Source organism: Erinaceus europaeus, chromosome 1 (genome assembly GCF_950295315.1).
Source record: "Erinaceus europaeus chromosome 1, mEriEur2.1, whole genome shotgun sequence".
Classification (NCBI taxonomy): domain Eukaryota; kingdom Metazoa; phylum Chordata; class Mammalia; order Eulipotyphla; family Erinaceidae; genus Erinaceus; species Erinaceus europaeus.
The window spans coordinates 19,946,297-19,962,747 of record NC_080162.1 but is presented as its reverse complement, the minus strand read 5'-3'; the positions used below and the strand labels follow the sequence as shown (position 1 = coordinate 19,962,747).

General features: G+C 42.3%; 1 protein-coding gene across 2 annotated transcripts in view; it reads left to right on the top strand.

Moving 5' to 3' along the window:
* Nucleotides 1–16,451, top strand: part of DNA2 (DNA replication helicase/nuclease 2) — a 53,321-nt gene that overhangs the window by 10,350 nt on the left and 26,520 nt on the right. For both annotated transcript variants that reach the window (XM_060195438.1, XM_060195373.1), the window contains exons 6-9: nucleotides 3,999–4,218; nucleotides 6,136–6,253; nucleotides 8,487–8,649; nucleotides 15,201–15,395. In XM_060195438.1, the coding sequence (XP_060051421.1) occupies nucleotides 3,999–4,218; nucleotides 6,136–6,253; nucleotides 8,487–8,649; nucleotides 15,201–15,395 (696 nt within the window). The remainder of the gene's footprint in view (nucleotides 1–3,998; nucleotides 4,219–6,135; nucleotides 6,254–8,486; nucleotides 8,650–15,200; nucleotides 15,396–16,451) is intronic.

Here is a 16,451-nt window from a genome sequence, read left to right as displayed (position 1 = left end):
AAAAAGGAACATCACCTGAAAGGTTGCTGATTACATGTGGACAGCAAGCAGTATCAGAATGGAAAGGAGACAAAGACTCAGGAAGAACCATTTAGCAACATTTTTGCAGTTGCTTGAAATCCATGTAGCAGATTTAAAGGGCCCATACAAATGGTAACTTGCAATCAACCAGGGGCCCCACCACCTGGACCCTCTCTTTTATTCTGTCCCCCTTCCCCTCTCAATTTCTGTCTGTCTCTATCTGATAATAATAATAATAAATAGAATATATATTACATAATAATATATGTCCAGTAATAAATAAATATTTTATAAAAAAGAACTGAGACACATGAACTTGCTAAGATGGGGATAATGTAGTCAAACCATTGCTAAGATTTATGAAAACTGGGGGGCTGGGTGGTGGCACACCTGGTTCAGCGCACGAATCACTGTTGTTAAAATTTGTAGGCTCTTGCCGGCCGGGCTGGCTTGCTTCACGGGCGGGTAACAGAGATGCGGAGACAACAGCTGGGCAGGGAAGCTGTATTTCTTTATTCAGGAACAACGATTCACAAACTAAGACAAACTAATCACCAAACAGAACTCTGCTGTCTCTTTGCGGCGGCACAAACACTCTCTCTTACTCTTGAACTCAGGAACTCTCCAACTCTGGAACTCTGGAACTCGTACTGGGGAACCCTCTGAAACTCTTCCACTGTGGAACTCTCTCTTACTCTGTAACCCTAAAACTCTCGAACTCAGGAACTCAGGAACTCTCGTACTCGGGAACCCTCTGAAACTCTGGCACTCTGGAACTCTGGTGGGTTTCCTTGGGGCAGGGCCAAGCGGGCCCGCGAAATTAGCAGGACTGATCCAATTCTCTTGGCGGGGGAGGGCTAGAACAAACCAATGTAAAGCATACAACAATTCCCCCTTTTCTTTTTAACTAAATGACTATAGTATCAAGGGTGTGGGGTGAACAGAAACATATATAACAAAAACCAGCATGTTGCCAAGGGAAGCCTGAGGGGGCCATATCTGAAAAAAAAAAGCATTTCTTGCCTCTGGGGGGCTACTTGCCTCGACGGGCAATTGCATGGGGACAGGGAACGGCCTAGAGTCCCACAGGCAGCTGGCTGCAACTTACTTACTATGAAACAAAACTTGTTATTAGCATATCTACTGCACGATCCAACGTTTCTAATAGAGAAGGAATTTGAGACTTTTACATATCAACAACATCTTTTAACCTTTTGTTATACCCATTCAAGATGGAGACACACCCTAGGTGTGGGCCGGAGAGGAAACCTCAGGCATGAGAATAATTAGCATAGCCATTGTGCTATCTACCATTTCTAACAAGTCTATTTAACCTTTTGTTTAGACCAACTTAGTTAAAATATATTGATTGTTAACTAATTTTTACCTCAGACTTTAAATGTAAGTTAATTTTTATCTTTATGAGAATTAGCTTGAAAACCTTTTTCATTTAACTTTGACTAGTAAGAATTTAGCCTTAAAGCTACTGTTTACCAAACTTTAAACATACACATAAACATGGTCATTAATACACAAAGAGAGAAACCTTTGTTATGAAGACATGTCATTTTAAACACGAATTTAAATCTGTACTCTCTTAGTTGTTGGGGGGGGGGGTTCACCATCCGGAGGTGGCTTCCCGCGCAGCTCCATTCCCGAGCAGCTCTACTTCTAGGAATTGCAGGTTGCGATCTCTGCACAAATCTCTGCGTACTCCAGCTTGTCTGCCTTCAGACCGGACCAGCGGCTGGAGATCTCGTGTGCCCAGTTTCGGCAGGGAGCCCGGGGGTCCGGGAGGCCCAGGATGGTTCCAGAATTTATAGAAAGAGGGCAGGCAGGCCATCTTTGTAGAAGGCGTGAGCCTAGGTGCCCAGGGGTGGCGGCTATGATAGGCCGCCGTGGCCCTGCCCCATGGCCCTGCCATGTCTGCTGCCCTGCTTGCAGTGGCCGAGCAGCGTGGAGGGATCACACATCCAGTGCCCTGTGCCACGCGGTGGAGAGCCGGCTCTTGTGGGCTGGCCTCGGGCTCTTGCGTGGCGGCATCGGGCTCTAGCGTGTTGGCATCGGGCTCTAGTGTGTTGGCATCGGGCTCTAGCGTGTTGGCATCGGGCTCTTGCATGGTGGCATCGGGCTCCTGCGGGCTGGCGTCAGCCTCCTGCGGGCTGCGGGGCTGCGGGGCTGCTGGCGCGGTGCGCGGGTTTGTCTGGGCGCAGCCGGCTGGCTGGCTGTTTAACCAGGTGGAAACGGCAGCTCTGCGCCTCGCCTCCCTCCCGCTGGCTCTTCCCGCTGGCTGTTCTGAGTTCGCCCGAGCTAGTGGAAACCACAGAGTGGTCCAGAGATAAATGGTCCAGAAACAGCAAAACAGTCTTGTGAAGAAAGAGCAGAGGCCTTTGGAGATCTCTTCACAAGGAGAAGAGAAGGCCATCGTGCATAGGTAGCCAAATTGTCTTTACTTATCTGAGAGATGCGCAGGTCAGGTCCACGTGGGCGCCATTTGTTGTTAAAGTTCGGCGGCTCTTGCTGGCCTGGCTAACTTCACGGGTGGGTAACAGAGACGCGGAGACAACAGCTGGGCAGGGAAGCTGTATTTCTTTATTCAGGAACAACGATTAAACCAAACTAATCACCAAACAGAACTCTGCTGTCTCTTTGCGGCGGCGCAAGCACTCTCTCTCTGCAACTCTGGAACTCAGGAACCCTCTCTTACTGTCGAACTCTGGAAAACTCTGGCAGGGTTCCTTGGGGCGGGGCCAAGCGGGCCCGCGAAACCAACTGGACTGATCCAATTCTCTTGGCGGGGGAGGGCTAGAACAAACCAATGTAAAGCATACGACAAATCACAATGTGCAAGGACCTGTGTTTGAGCGCCTGGTCCTCAGCTGCAGGGGGACAACTTTGTGAGTGGTGAAACAAGGCTGCAGGTGTCTCTGTCTTTCTCCCTCTTTATCACCCCCTTTCCTCTTGATTTCTTGCTGTCTCTATCCAATAAATAGTGTCTTTTTTAATAAATATTTTTTAATATTTATTTTCTTTTGTTGCCCTTGTTGCTTTATTGTTGTCGTTGTTGGATAGGACAGAGAGAAATGGAGAGAGGAGGGGAAGACTGAGATGGGAAGAGAAAGACAGACACCTGCAAACTTGCTTCACCACCTGTGAAGCGACTCCCCTGCAGGTGGGGAGCTAGGGGCTTGAACCGGGGTCCTTATGCTGGTCCTTGTGCTTTGCGCCACGTGCGCTTAACCTGCTACACTATAGCCTCATTCCCAATAAAGTCTTTTTTTTTGTAATAGCCAAAACCTGGAAGCAACCCAGGTGTCCAACAACAGATGAGTGGCTGAGCAAATTGTGGTATATATATACAATGGAATACTACTCAACTGTAAAAAATGGTGACTTCACCGTTTTCAGCCGATCTTGGATGGACCTTGAAAAATTCATGTTATGTGAAATAAGTCAGAAACAGAAGGATGAATATGGGATGATCTCACTCTCAGGCAGAAGTTGAAAAACAAGATCAGAAACGAAAACACAAGTAGAACCTGAAATGTAATTGGCATATCGCACCAATGTAAAAGACTCTGGTGTGGGAGTGGGTGGGTGGGGAGAATACAGGTCCATGAAGGATGATAAATGACATAGTGGAGGTTGTATTGTTAAATGGGAAACTGGGGAATGTTATGTATGTACAAACTATTGTACTTACTGTTGAATGTAAAACATTAATTCCCCAATAAAGAAATAAAAAAAGAAAAATGAACTATGGTGTTTCCTGGGGGAGAGGTTACAGAACTGTGGTGGTGGATGTGGTGTATAACTATTCTCCTATAATCTTATGATCTTCTAAGCCATTATTAAGTCACTAGTAAAAATAAATAAATAAAAGACCTATATAATTTCCATATTCATTTATTTGTGATGTTGCAGTGTTGCAGATGCAAAATGAGCTAAGAGTTGTAATTGTTTTTTTTCTCTTTCAGGCCAAGTGATGGTAGTAATAATAACTCAGCATGTAATATTGAAGTCATAAATTCACTGGATATTGAAGAAAGCATTTGGTCCCCTAGGTTTGGATTGAAGGGCAAAATAGATGTTACAGTTGGTGTGAAAATACATCGAGGAGGTAAAGCAAAATACAAGATAATGCCATTGGAGCTTAAAACTGGCAAAGAATCAAATTCCATTGAACACCGAAGTCAGGTATAAACCTAAGTAAGAAAATTGAATGTTGGGATTTCCTGGTTGAGGGAACACCTTATAATGCACAAGGACTCAGGTTCAAACCCCCAATGCTTACCCGCAGGGGGAAAGCTTTACAAGTGGTGAAGCAGGGATGCAGGTGTCTCTCTGTCTCTACTTCTCTGTATCCCACTACCCTCCCATTTCTGGCTGTCTAAATCCAATAAATAAATAAATAAATATTAAAAAAAAAGAAAATTGAATGATATATTTAAAATAATAATTTATTTTAATTAAGATAGTGATTTTAATTTTATATAGTACTTTTAAATTTGTGATACTTCCAGAATACTCACTTTGTTTTATTAACTTGTACTAGACTATTGCATGAAGTATTCTCCACGAAAGTAATAAAGCAACTGAACTTGTGATCTAATATTTGTCAGGTTTTATGCTGCTAAATTACACATTAAAACAGATTCCTTCATGATGCAGGTTGCGAAAAATAAATCTATTTGGAGATTTTATAATATACATTAAGCTATTAAAGTTTTTGAGACAATTTAAATGCTATATATATATATATATATATATATATAGTATATCTGTTACTTTATTTTATATTGGTGCCTGCATGATGAGGCCACCTCTCCTATTGGCATTTTTTTTTCCTCTTTATTTGATAAGACAAATTGAGAGAGGAGGGGGTAATAAGGAGGGAAAGAGAATCCCCTGCAGTGCTTGCTTCACTGTGCATGCTGGGCGCCTCAGATACCCCAGGTTCAATTCTTGGCATCACTGTAAAGCAGAGTTGAATTCTCCCTCCCATAAAAATAAATACACACATGAATAAATAACATGGGCCTTTGCAAATTACTTACTATTTTGTTCTTTCATATGTCTTGGAAGACAGATCAGTTTAAGATTAGTTTGTCTTGGACTCCAGCTAAATGACCTGTTCATGCTTCTAAAGTCTAAAGTATAGATTTTTTTTTTTTACACTGTATTTATTTAATGAAAGGGTTTCAGAAAGGTAGAGAAATATAGACTACAGGACTGCTCAGCTCTGGCTTATGGTGCTGCTTTGGATTGAACCTGGGATCTCAAGTCCTCAGGCATGAAAGTCAGTTTGCATAACAATTATGCTATATCCCTATCTTCTAAAGTAGTTTTTTTAAAGAAATGTTTATGAGATTTAAAAAAATATATATATTTATTTATTCCCTTTTGTTACCCTTGTTTTATTGTTGTAGTTGTTTTCGTCATTGGATAGGGCAGAGAGAAATGGAGAGGGGAGGGGAAGACAGAGAGGGAGAGAGAGAGACACCTGCAGACCTGCTTCACCGCCTGTGAAGCGACTCCCCTTCAGGTGGGGAGCCGGGGGCTCGAACCAGGATCTTTATGCCGGCCCTTGCACTTTGTGCCACCTGCATTTAACCCGCTGCGCTACTGCCCATATCCCTTTAAAATTTTTTAATTAATTAACTAATTAATTATTTATTTATGAGAAAGATAGGAGGAGTGAGAGAAAGAACCAGACATCACTCTGGTACATGTGCTGCCAGGGATTGAACTCAGGACCTCATACTTGAGACTACGATGCTTTAATCACTGCGCCACCTCCTGCACCACGTTTTTTAAAAAAAATTATTTATTTATATTTATTTATTTTCCTTTTTGTTGCCCTTGTTTTTTATAGTTGCTGTAGTTATTATTGTTGTTGTTATTGATGTCGTTGTTGGATAGGAACTACGAAGTGTATGCTATTGTTTTGTAAAATTGAATTGTTGTCCTTAAATATATTGTCACCTTTACTAATTTGGCTAACTTTATTTCCAAAATGGAAATCGGTTTCATTGACCTCGCTTTAAAAATTACCAAATATGTTGGTTGCAAAAGAAATTAAAAGTTTTATTTGACCAAATGTATGTTTCACAGGTTGTTCTGTATACACTTCTAAGCCGGGAGAGGAGGGCTGACCCAGAGGCTGGACTGCTTCTGTACCTCAAGACTGGCCAGATGTACCCCGTGCCTGCCAATCGTCTAGATAAAAGAGGTTTTGCTGCTCTCCCTCTGTTTTACTTCTAGGTTTTGTATGTTCTCGCTTTCAATTTTTGGTTATACATATTTACACCTTTCATTTTTTTTTTTTTTTTTTTTTGCCTCCAGGGTTATCACTGGGGCTCGATGCCTGCACTACGTTTCCACTGCTCTTGGAGGCTATTATTCCCATTTTTGTTGCCCTTGTAGTTGTTATTGTTGTTGTTGGAGAGGACAGATTAATTGAGAGAGGAGGGGAAGACAGAGAGGTGCAGAGAAAGCTAGACACCTGCAGACCTGCTTCACTGCTTGTGAAGTGACTCCCCTGAAGGTGGGGAGCTGGGGTTTCGAACCGGGATCCTTACACCAGCCCTTGCATTTTGCGCTATGTGTACTCTATCTGCTGGGCTACCACCCAGCTCCCTACACCTTTAATTTTTCCCAAAACTGCCTCAGTTCAATACAGTGCAATTTGTATTTTGTAGTGGAATTATTAAAAAGTTTACTTTTACTTTTATTTATTAATTTTTTTAGAATTTAATGCATTTTATTATGATGGGGGATTGAACCTAGGATTTTTGAGCCTCAATCATCAGAGTCTCTTTGTATAACCATGATGCTATCTATCTCCACCCTTATTTTTACTTTTTATTGGGGCCAGGGACTTGCTGCCTGTACAGTGAATTCACTGCTCCTGTCGGCTCTCCTTTTTCTTTTTTTTATTTTATCTTTATTTATTTATTGGATAGAGACAGCCAGTAATTCAGAGGGGAGGGGGGAGATAGAGAGGGAGAGAAACAGAGAGACAACTGCAGCCCTGCTTCACCACTCATGAAGCTTTCCCCCTGCAGGTGTGGCCTAGGGGCTCGAACCGCAGTCCTTTTGCAGTGTAACCTGTGCTCAACTGGGTGCGCCACCACCTGCCCCCCAGCTCTCCTCCTTTTTCTCCTGATTCTCCTTTTATTACTTTTTTTTTTTTTTCCCCTGAAGAGACAGGAATTGAGAAGGAAAGAGCAGATGGAGAGAGTTAACCTTATTTATCTGTTGACAAGAAAGAGAGCCAGAGAAGCACTCTGGCACACGGGTTCAGTTCAGGATCTCATGCTTCCGAGTATAATGCTCTAGCCACTCTGCTACCTCGTATGCTGCAGAATGATTCAAATTTTTTTCTTATGGGGTACTGTAAGTGGCTCAGCAGTTGTAACAGAAACCTTACCATATGTGAGCCTATGATTTTGGTCCCTAGCACCACAGTAATCACAAAGGAGAGCAGCAGGCAGTTCCGTAGATGACGGAGCAGTGTTTTAGATCTGTCACTCTCCTTTCTCACTGTCTCCAAAAACATAGAATGAAATTTGGTCTCGGGGACAGCTCTGTGGTACTGAGCATGGAGAAGGAGTCATTCTCTAGTACTTTTCTTTCTCTCTCTCTTTTTTTTTTTTTTAAAGCCAGTGCACTGTTCAGCTTATGGCTTATGGTGGTGTGGGGATTGAACCCAGAACTTCCGGAGCCTCAGGCACGAGCGTCTCTTTGCATAACCATTATGCAACACCCCCCCCCCCCGCTTTTTTCTTTTTAAGAATTTTAACAGTGTATTATTATATAGTTGAAAATATTATTAGCCTTTTATTTTTTCATATAATCTTTTTTTTTTTTTTTTTGCCTCCAAGGTTATCACTAGGTCTAAGTGCTGGCACTACAAATCCACTACTCCTGGAGGTCATTTTTTCCCATTTTTTTTATTGCTTCAGACAGAAATTGAGAAGGGAGGGGAAGAGTGAGAGGGAGAGAGACACCTCCAGACCTGCTTTACCACTTGTCAAGTGACCCCCACCCTGCAGGTGGAGAACCAGAGGCTCGAACTGACATCCCCATGCTGGTCCGTGCACCTCGCACTGTGTGTGCTTAACCTGATGGCGCATCAGCACCCGGCCTCCTTTTCATATAATCTCTATTTTACACTCCCCAGCTTAAATTAGAGATAGTCTGTATTGTTCTCTTTATCCTTAATATTCAACTAATAAGACACCAACTTGGCAGTGTTTTCTCGTTAAGAGATACATGGCTGCTTAAGGAACTTAGCAAGTGAACAAGAACTTGAAAAAATATAACATAACGCAAACATAACGCAATGTCGCAGTGTCTGAGTGTAATGGTAAAAGTGAATGTTGTACTTTTGTGAAAGCTCTGCTTAAATAATGGAAAAGATAGGTAATAAATTTTACGTCTTTGAAAACTTTTCCCCCTAGAATTGTTAAAGCTAAGAAACCAGATGGCATTCTTTTTATTTCACCGTATTAACAAATCTGCTAATGGAAAGAAGACGAAGCTTTCCCCTTTGCCAGAAATGATAGAAGAGCAGCAGGCCTGTAAATACTGTTCCCAAGTGAGCAGCTGTGCTCTGTATAGCAGGTAAACACACCTTCTTTTCCACAGTGCTGATTTCAGTGTGCACTGGGCTCACAGCTAGCATTGTTAACTGCTCTGTCATTGACGATGTTGCTTTGCTGTTATATTTCTCTTTCCATGTATTTATTTTTTTTAACATTTATTTATTTAGGTATTGATTCTTTTTTGTTGCTCTTGTTTTATTGTTATAGTAATAATTGTTATTGATGTTGTCATTGTTGGATAGGACAGAGAAATGGAGAGAGGAGGGGGAGACAGGGGGAGAGAAAGATAGACACCTGCAGACCTGCTTCACCGCCTGTGAAGCAACTCCCCTGTAGGTGGGAAGCCCGGGGCTTGAACTGGGATCCTTATGCTGGTCCTTGCGCTTTGTGCCATATGTGCCTATCCCACTATGCTACAGGCCAGCCCCACTTGCCCCCCACCCCCCTTTTTTTTTTCTTTTTACCAGAGCACTGCTCAACTCTGGCTTGTGGTGGAGCAAGGGATTAAACCTGGGACTTTGAGCCTCAGGTAGGAAAGTCTGCATAACCATTATGCTGTCTACCCCTCACCTACCACCAGAGTTTTGTATCCCATCCCCCTCCTTTGGAAGCTTCTCTATTCTTTATACCTCTAGGTGTACTTTTTAAAAACTTTTATTTGATAGAACAGAGAAATTGAGAGGTAGGAGGAGATAGACATCTGCAGTGCCGCTTCACTCATGAAGTGTCCCTCCTGCTGGTAGGGATCGGGCTTGAACCTGGGTCCTTGTGCATGCTAATATGCCCCTGCTTTTTTATGTATATATATTTATTATTGTTCTTATTGATGTCATTGTTGTTGGATAGTAGAGAAATGGAGAGAGGAGGGGAAGACGGGGAGAGAAAGACAGACACCTGCCGGTGAAGTGACACCCTTGCAGGTGGGGAGCTGGGGGCTTGAACTGGGATCATTACGCCTGTCCTGTGCTTCACCTCACATGCACTGCACTGCCACCTGACCCCCAATACTTTAAAAAAAATACATTTTAAAGATTTTATTTATTGGGTGGGGGTAGATAGCATAATGGTTATACAAAGAGACTCTGCCTGAGCCTCCAAAGTCTCAGGTTCAATCCCTTGTACCACCATAAACCAGAGCTGAGCAGTGCGCTGGAAAAAAAATTAAATTTCACATGAGGCATCTGAATGTGCCATACATACATACATACGTATATATCCTTTAATAATATATTTGTTTTGGCGTAAGGATCCTGGTAAAGATCTTTTTCTTCCCCTCTGTCTTCCCCTCCTCTCTCCCATTTCTTTCTGTCCTATATAACAATCATGACATCATTAACAACAGTTATAACTATAATAACAATAAAAAAGGGCAACAAAAGGTAAAGTGAATACATAAAATTTGTTTTGTATAATTGTTACAAAATTGGTATTGAGCAGAATTGATTTTCCAAATGATTGTATAATATTTCATTTTTTTAATATTTATTTTTTTTCTTTTGCTACTAGGGTTATTGTCAGCTCAGGGCTCACATACCTCTGCTATTTCTGGTAGCCTTTTATTTTCCCTTTTTTCTTGTCTGCTTCTCCACTCCTCTTCCTCTTCCTTCTCTATTTCTTTTCTTTTTTTTTTTCCTCCAGTGTTATTGCCAGGGCTCTGTGCCTGCACCATGAATCTATTGCTCCTGGAGGCCATTTTTGCTCTTTTGTTACCGTGGTTGTCTTACCATTGTTATGGTTACTGTTATTGTTGTTATTGATGTCATTGTTGTTGGATAAGACAGAAATGGAGAAAGGAGGGGAAGACAGAGGGAAAGAGAAAGACAGACACCTGCAGACCTGCTTCACCACCTGTGAAGCGACTCCCCTGCAGGTGGGGAGCCGGGGGCTCGAACCGGGATCCCTATGCCGGTCCTTGCACTTTGAGCCACGTGCGCTTAACCCACTGCGCTACTGCCTGTCCCCTCTATTTCTCTTTGATATTATGAGAGAAGAGAGCTAAGGAGAGAGAAGGAGAGACACCTACAGTATTGTTTAACTACTCATGAAGTTCCCTCCTGCAGGCTGGGACCAGTGATTTGAACTGGGGTTCTCACACATGGTAGCACGTCCTATACTGGGTATGCCATCACCCAGCCCTGATGATGACTTTTTTCCCCTTCACCTTTTATTGCCTTTGTTGTTTTACCGTTGTTGTGGTTATTATTGTTGTTGTTATTGATGCTGTCATTGTTAGATAGGACAGAGTGAAATGGAGAGAGGAGGGGAAGACAGAGGGGGAGAGGAAGATAGATACCTGCAGACCTACTTCACTCCCTGTGAAGCAACTCCCCTTCAGGTGGGGACCCGGGGGCTGGAACTGGGATCCTGACACTGGTCTTTCTGTTTTGTGCCTTGTGCGGGTTAACCCGCTATGTTTCTGCCTGGCCCTGATGATGACTTTCTTAAGGTAGGGAGTTGGGCGCAGACATATTATAAAGCTAAAACTTACTGCATATAAGAGTGAAGATCAGTGGTTACCAAACTGAAGTTGTTCTTTGGGCCTATTAGTTTAAGCCAAAATAATGTGATGTTAAGTTTCTTTCTTTCTTCTTTAATTATTTATTAATTAAAAAAAAATTTTTTTTTAATTTTTTTTTATTTTTTTAATTTTTTTTTATTTAAGAAAGGATTAATTAACAAAACCATAGGGTAGGAGGGGTACAACTCCACACAATTCCCACCGCCCAATCTCCATATCCCACCCCCTCCCCCAATAGCTTTCCCATTCTCTATCCCTCTGGGAGCATGGACCCAGGGTCATTGAGGGTTGCAGAAGGTAGAAGGTCTGGCTTCTGTAATTGCTTCCTCGCTGAACATGGGCGTTGACTGGTCGGTCCATACTCCCAGTCTGCCTCTCTCTTTCCCTAGTAGGATGGGTCTCTGGGGAAGCTGAGCTCCAGGACACATTGGTGGTGTCTTCAATCCAGGGAAGTCTGGCCGGCATCCTGATGATACCTGGAACCTGGTGACTGAAAAGAGAGTTAACATACAAAGCCAAACAAATTGTTGAGCAATCATGGACCCAAAGCTTGGAAAAGTGGAGAGGAAGTATTAGGGAGGTACTCACTGCAAACTCTAGTATACTTCTGCTTTCTTACTTTGGTGCCATACTCCAAACTCAGTCAATTTCTGCTTTGCGTTTCTACTTCTTTTTTTTTTTTTTTACATGCATAACATTCCCCAGATTCCCATTTAGCAATAAAACCCCCACTATTTCATTCATCATTTTTCATGGACCTGTATTCTCCCCACCGACCCACCCATCCACCCCAGAGTCTTTTACTTTGGTGTAATACTCCAATTCCATTTCAGGTTCGACTTGTGTTTTCTTTTCTAATCTTGTTTTTCAACTTCGGCCTGAGAGTGAGATCATCCCATATTCATCCTTCTGTTTCTGACTTATTTCACTCAACATGATTTTTTCAAGGTCCATCCAAGATCGGCTGAAAACGGTGAAGTCACCATTTTTTACAGCTGAGTAGTATTCCATTGTGTATATATACCACAACTTGCTCTGAATGACTCTGAAAATGTCCAATAGTTCTAGGTTATCTATCTCTTCATTTAGCTCCCTTATGTCTTTACTGATTTTCTTCCTGGATGATCTGTCAAGTTGAGATAGTGGGGTGTTGAAGTCCCCTACTATGATTGTGTTACTGTTAATATATTGCTGTAGCTCTTTCAGTAGAAGTTTGATGTATTTAGATGGCTTCTCATTGGGTGCATAGATATTAATAATTGTTAATTTATTAACAATTATTAATATCTTGATTGACTGATCCTCTGAGCATTAAGTAGTGTCCATTCCTATCTTTTTTAATCTTATCTATTTTAAAGTCTATCATGTCAGATATGAGAATAGCTGTTCCTGCCCTTTTTTGTGGGCCATTGGCTTGAATGATAGTTTTCCATCCTTTCACTTTAAGTCTGTGTTTGTCTTGTTGAGTTAGGTGAGTTTCCTGTAGACAACATATTGTTGGGTTGTGTTTTCTGATCCATCTTCCTACTCTGTGTCTTTTAATAGGTGAATTCAGGCCATTCACATTTATTGATATCAAAGATTGAAGATATTTTAACGCCATTCTTGTAGAGTTTTAGAGTGTTTTGATATATGTTCTATTTGTGGTGGTCTGGTTGTTTATAGGAAACCTTTCAGAACTTCTTTCAAGGCAGGCTTGGTGATGGTTGCTTCCTTCAACTGTTGCTTGTCTGAGAAGGTTTTGATGCTTCCATCTAGTCTGAATGACAATCTAGCAGGAGATAGTATTCTTGGCTGAAAGCCTTTCTCATTGAGCACTCGATAGATATCTTGCCATTCTCTTCTGGCCTGTAGTGTTTGTATGGAGAAGTCTGCTGCTAATCTTATGGGTTTTCCTTTGTAGGTGACTCTTTGTTTTTCTCTTGCAGCCTTGAGGATCCTTTCTTTATCCTTATTCCTTTCCAATCTAAGTATGACATGTCTTGGTGTCTTTAGGTCTGGGTTAATTCTGTTTGGGACCCTCTGGGCTTCTTGAATCTTTATGTCTTTGGTGTTGTCTAGACTAGAGAAATTTTCAGCTATTATGGCCTGGAGAACGCTTTCTTCCTCCCCTTCTCTTTCTTCCTCTGGTAAGCCAATAATGCGTATATTGTTTCTTTTGAAGTCATCCCATAGGACTCTGTTGTTGTTTTCAGCATCTCTTAATCTCTTTTTGAGATCTCTTACTTCTTCTTTAGTTGTCTCTAATTCATCCTCAATCTTGCTAATTCTGTCTTCAGCCTCATTGATTCTATTCTCTCTGCCCTCTACTGCTTTCTGGAGTTCATCTATTTTGTTGCCCTGCTCTGATACTGTTTTAGCTTGTTCAGCTAGTTGCCTTCTTAGCTCAGCAGTTTCAGCTTTCAGCTCTCTAATAACCATGATATAATTAGAATTTTCTTCCATATTCTCATTTGTTGTTCCTGCAGTTCTGATTACAATTTTTTCAAATTCTTTACTCACTCCTGTTATTATTTCCTTAGCTAATGTTTGGATGTTGAAATCGTTGTTTTGTGCTTTGCCCTCTGGAGGACTTTTAGCTGGACTCTTGTCCTGGTTCGAGTCTCCATTATTTTTTCTTGTTGTTTTAACCATTTTATATAAGTTAAGAGGTTTTTCAATCCCTGAGTTGGAGTTCAGTGGTGTAAAAGCCTTTTTTTTTTTCCCCTGTAGGCTATGGTAGCCTGAGGGCTTTTAAACTATCAATAGGCTTCTTGGCTTAATCAATGACGCCTGACCAAGAGATAAAGCAGGGTGTGGCAGAGATAATCCAGTGGTTATGCAAAGAGACTTTCACAGCCCTTCAGCTATACCACCGAGGTATAGGTCTTCTCCTGAGTTTCCCGGTTAGATCTCTGTGCCCTGGTGTCCCTCCCTGTTGCTGCTCCAGATTCTGAGGGTAGTAGCAATGGAGACTCAGAGTTGTACTTGGTGAGTCTCTGGGGAGTCCTTTCCTCCCTTCAGCTGTCCCCTTGTTGGTGGAGCAGACTGGAGGTGGTGTCTCCACTGACAAACTGTCGAACTGTTAGCAGTCACTTAATCTCTCCTTAGGCCCCTCTCTCCTCTCTGTCACCAGCCACGCGTGCTTGTACTCACGGGTGATTTACTGGGTTTCTGTGGTCATTCTAGTCCTGTCTTGTTTTGGTCCGGGTGGTCTCCTTTGGTATTCCTAGTTGATCCGGGAGAGGAGAGGAGAGGAGAGAGGTATTTATTAATTTTTTTGAGAGAGATGCAGAGAGAGACATAAACAGAGAGAAAGACCAGAGCACTGGTCAGCTCTGGCTTATGGTAGTATAGGGGATTGAACCTGGGACTTAGAAGCCTCAGGCATGAGAATCTGTTTTATAGCCATTGTGCTGTCTCCCCTACCCTGATGTTAAGTTTATTGATGCATTTTAATTAATTATTGCTTCCAGAGTTATTGCGGGGGTTTAGTGCTACACTGAATCCACTGTTCCTGGTGGCCATTTTTTCTTTTTCTTTTGGATAAGACAGAGAAATTGAGCGGGAAGAGAAGATAGAGAGGGAGAGAGACAGAGAGACACTTGCAGATCTGCTTCACTGCTTGTGATGTGACCCCCTCCACAGGTGGGCAGCCGGGGCTCGAACCATGATCTTTGTGTGTATGCGCTTAACCTGGCACACCACCACCCACCCACCATGCATTTTAATTTCTAAAGTACTGTTTGGCTTATACCATGTTGAAGTGATTTCAGATTAAATTAGGGGTGGCAAAACAGCTCACCTAGATAGTGTGCTTGCCTTGTTATATGGAGGACCCCACTTCTAGCCTGGTCCCCATCGCATTAGAGGAAGCTTCTGTGCTGTGGTGTCCTCCCTCTAGTTGAAAAAAAAAAAAAAGCACCCAGAGTGGTGAAGTCCTGTCAGTGACAAAAACAAAAGAAAACTAGATGCTGTGTTTATAACTTAATGGTGATTTCATTTTAGAAATCTTTCAGAGCCAGCCACAGAAATGTTTAATTCCGACCTTTAACTTGTACTTTTGTGTTTAGAGCTGTTGAACAACCCATGGATGAGAATTCAGTACCTGCTGGTTTGTTGTCCAAAGTAAATGAAGAAACCCAGCATCTTAAGGCTGCACACTTAGAATATTTCAGTCTTTGGTGTCTAATGTTAACCCTGGAGTCACAATCAAAGGATAATAAAAAGAACCACCAAAATATATGGCTAATGTCTGCTTCAGAAATGTAAGTGGTGTTTTTAATACGGCAAAACTTAAGTAATTTGGAATAGCTAATGAGATTTTGTTAGGAGTTCATGTTAATTATAAGCTATATAGTGTACTATATCAAAGTTGTGCAGGGTAGTAGATAGCATAATGGTTGTGCAAATTGTCATACCTGAGTCTCCAGGGTGCCAGGTTCAATCCCCCACCCCACTAAGCTAGAGCTGAACAGTGCTCTGGTAAAAAAAAGTTGTACCATTTCCTGTCTTCATTCCTACTTCTGGTGACTGTCACTGAATTGTTTCTAAGCAGATCTGTATTGTTATTTGTCTTCAATAAGTTAAATAAACCTCAAACCTATTTTCCTGGTATCAGGTTCAGGAATAGGATTATAATTTATCTTTTTTGATATTGAATGTGTATCATCTAAGTTCATTTCCCACATCTACGCTCGACCGGACCTGCCAATATACGCAGATATCTTCGCCCACCCTGTCCAACACTTGACGTCTCGTCACCCAATCTGGTCCCCTATGCCTACACTGAACTTCTCTGTTCCAGACTCTTGGAAACAGAGCTGGCAGTCAGCTGAGGTAAAGAACAAACACCTCATCACAGACCCCTGCAAGCGTCAACCCAGCTTTGACCTAGCACGTAATGATTGGGCCCTCCTAATCGCTATCGAACAGGCCATGGCCGGTGTGCCATGTTCCATCACTGGGGAGCTGGGGAGCCAGAGATGACCCTATCTGCCCCTGCGGCTACAGACAGTCTATGACCCACCTCTCCAGATTCAAAGGAGGTCTCGAAACTTTACATCAGGCTCAACCTGACGCTGTTAACTGGCTACGGAAGAAGGGCAAACGCTAGAAGAAGAAGTTCAGGGGTTAGGGTGCCATTTAAGGATCAGAGTGCTGACACATACCTTATTCAGAGTCTTCTCCAGGTGTGATAAACAAAGTGTGCTGGACACTCGCCTGTGGGCCTATTGGTAGAAACCATTAGGCTATTTCCTCATTATCAGCAGTCGTGTGTCTAGGCACCAAGTGGACAAGTAACTTGTGGGGGAAATACAAGT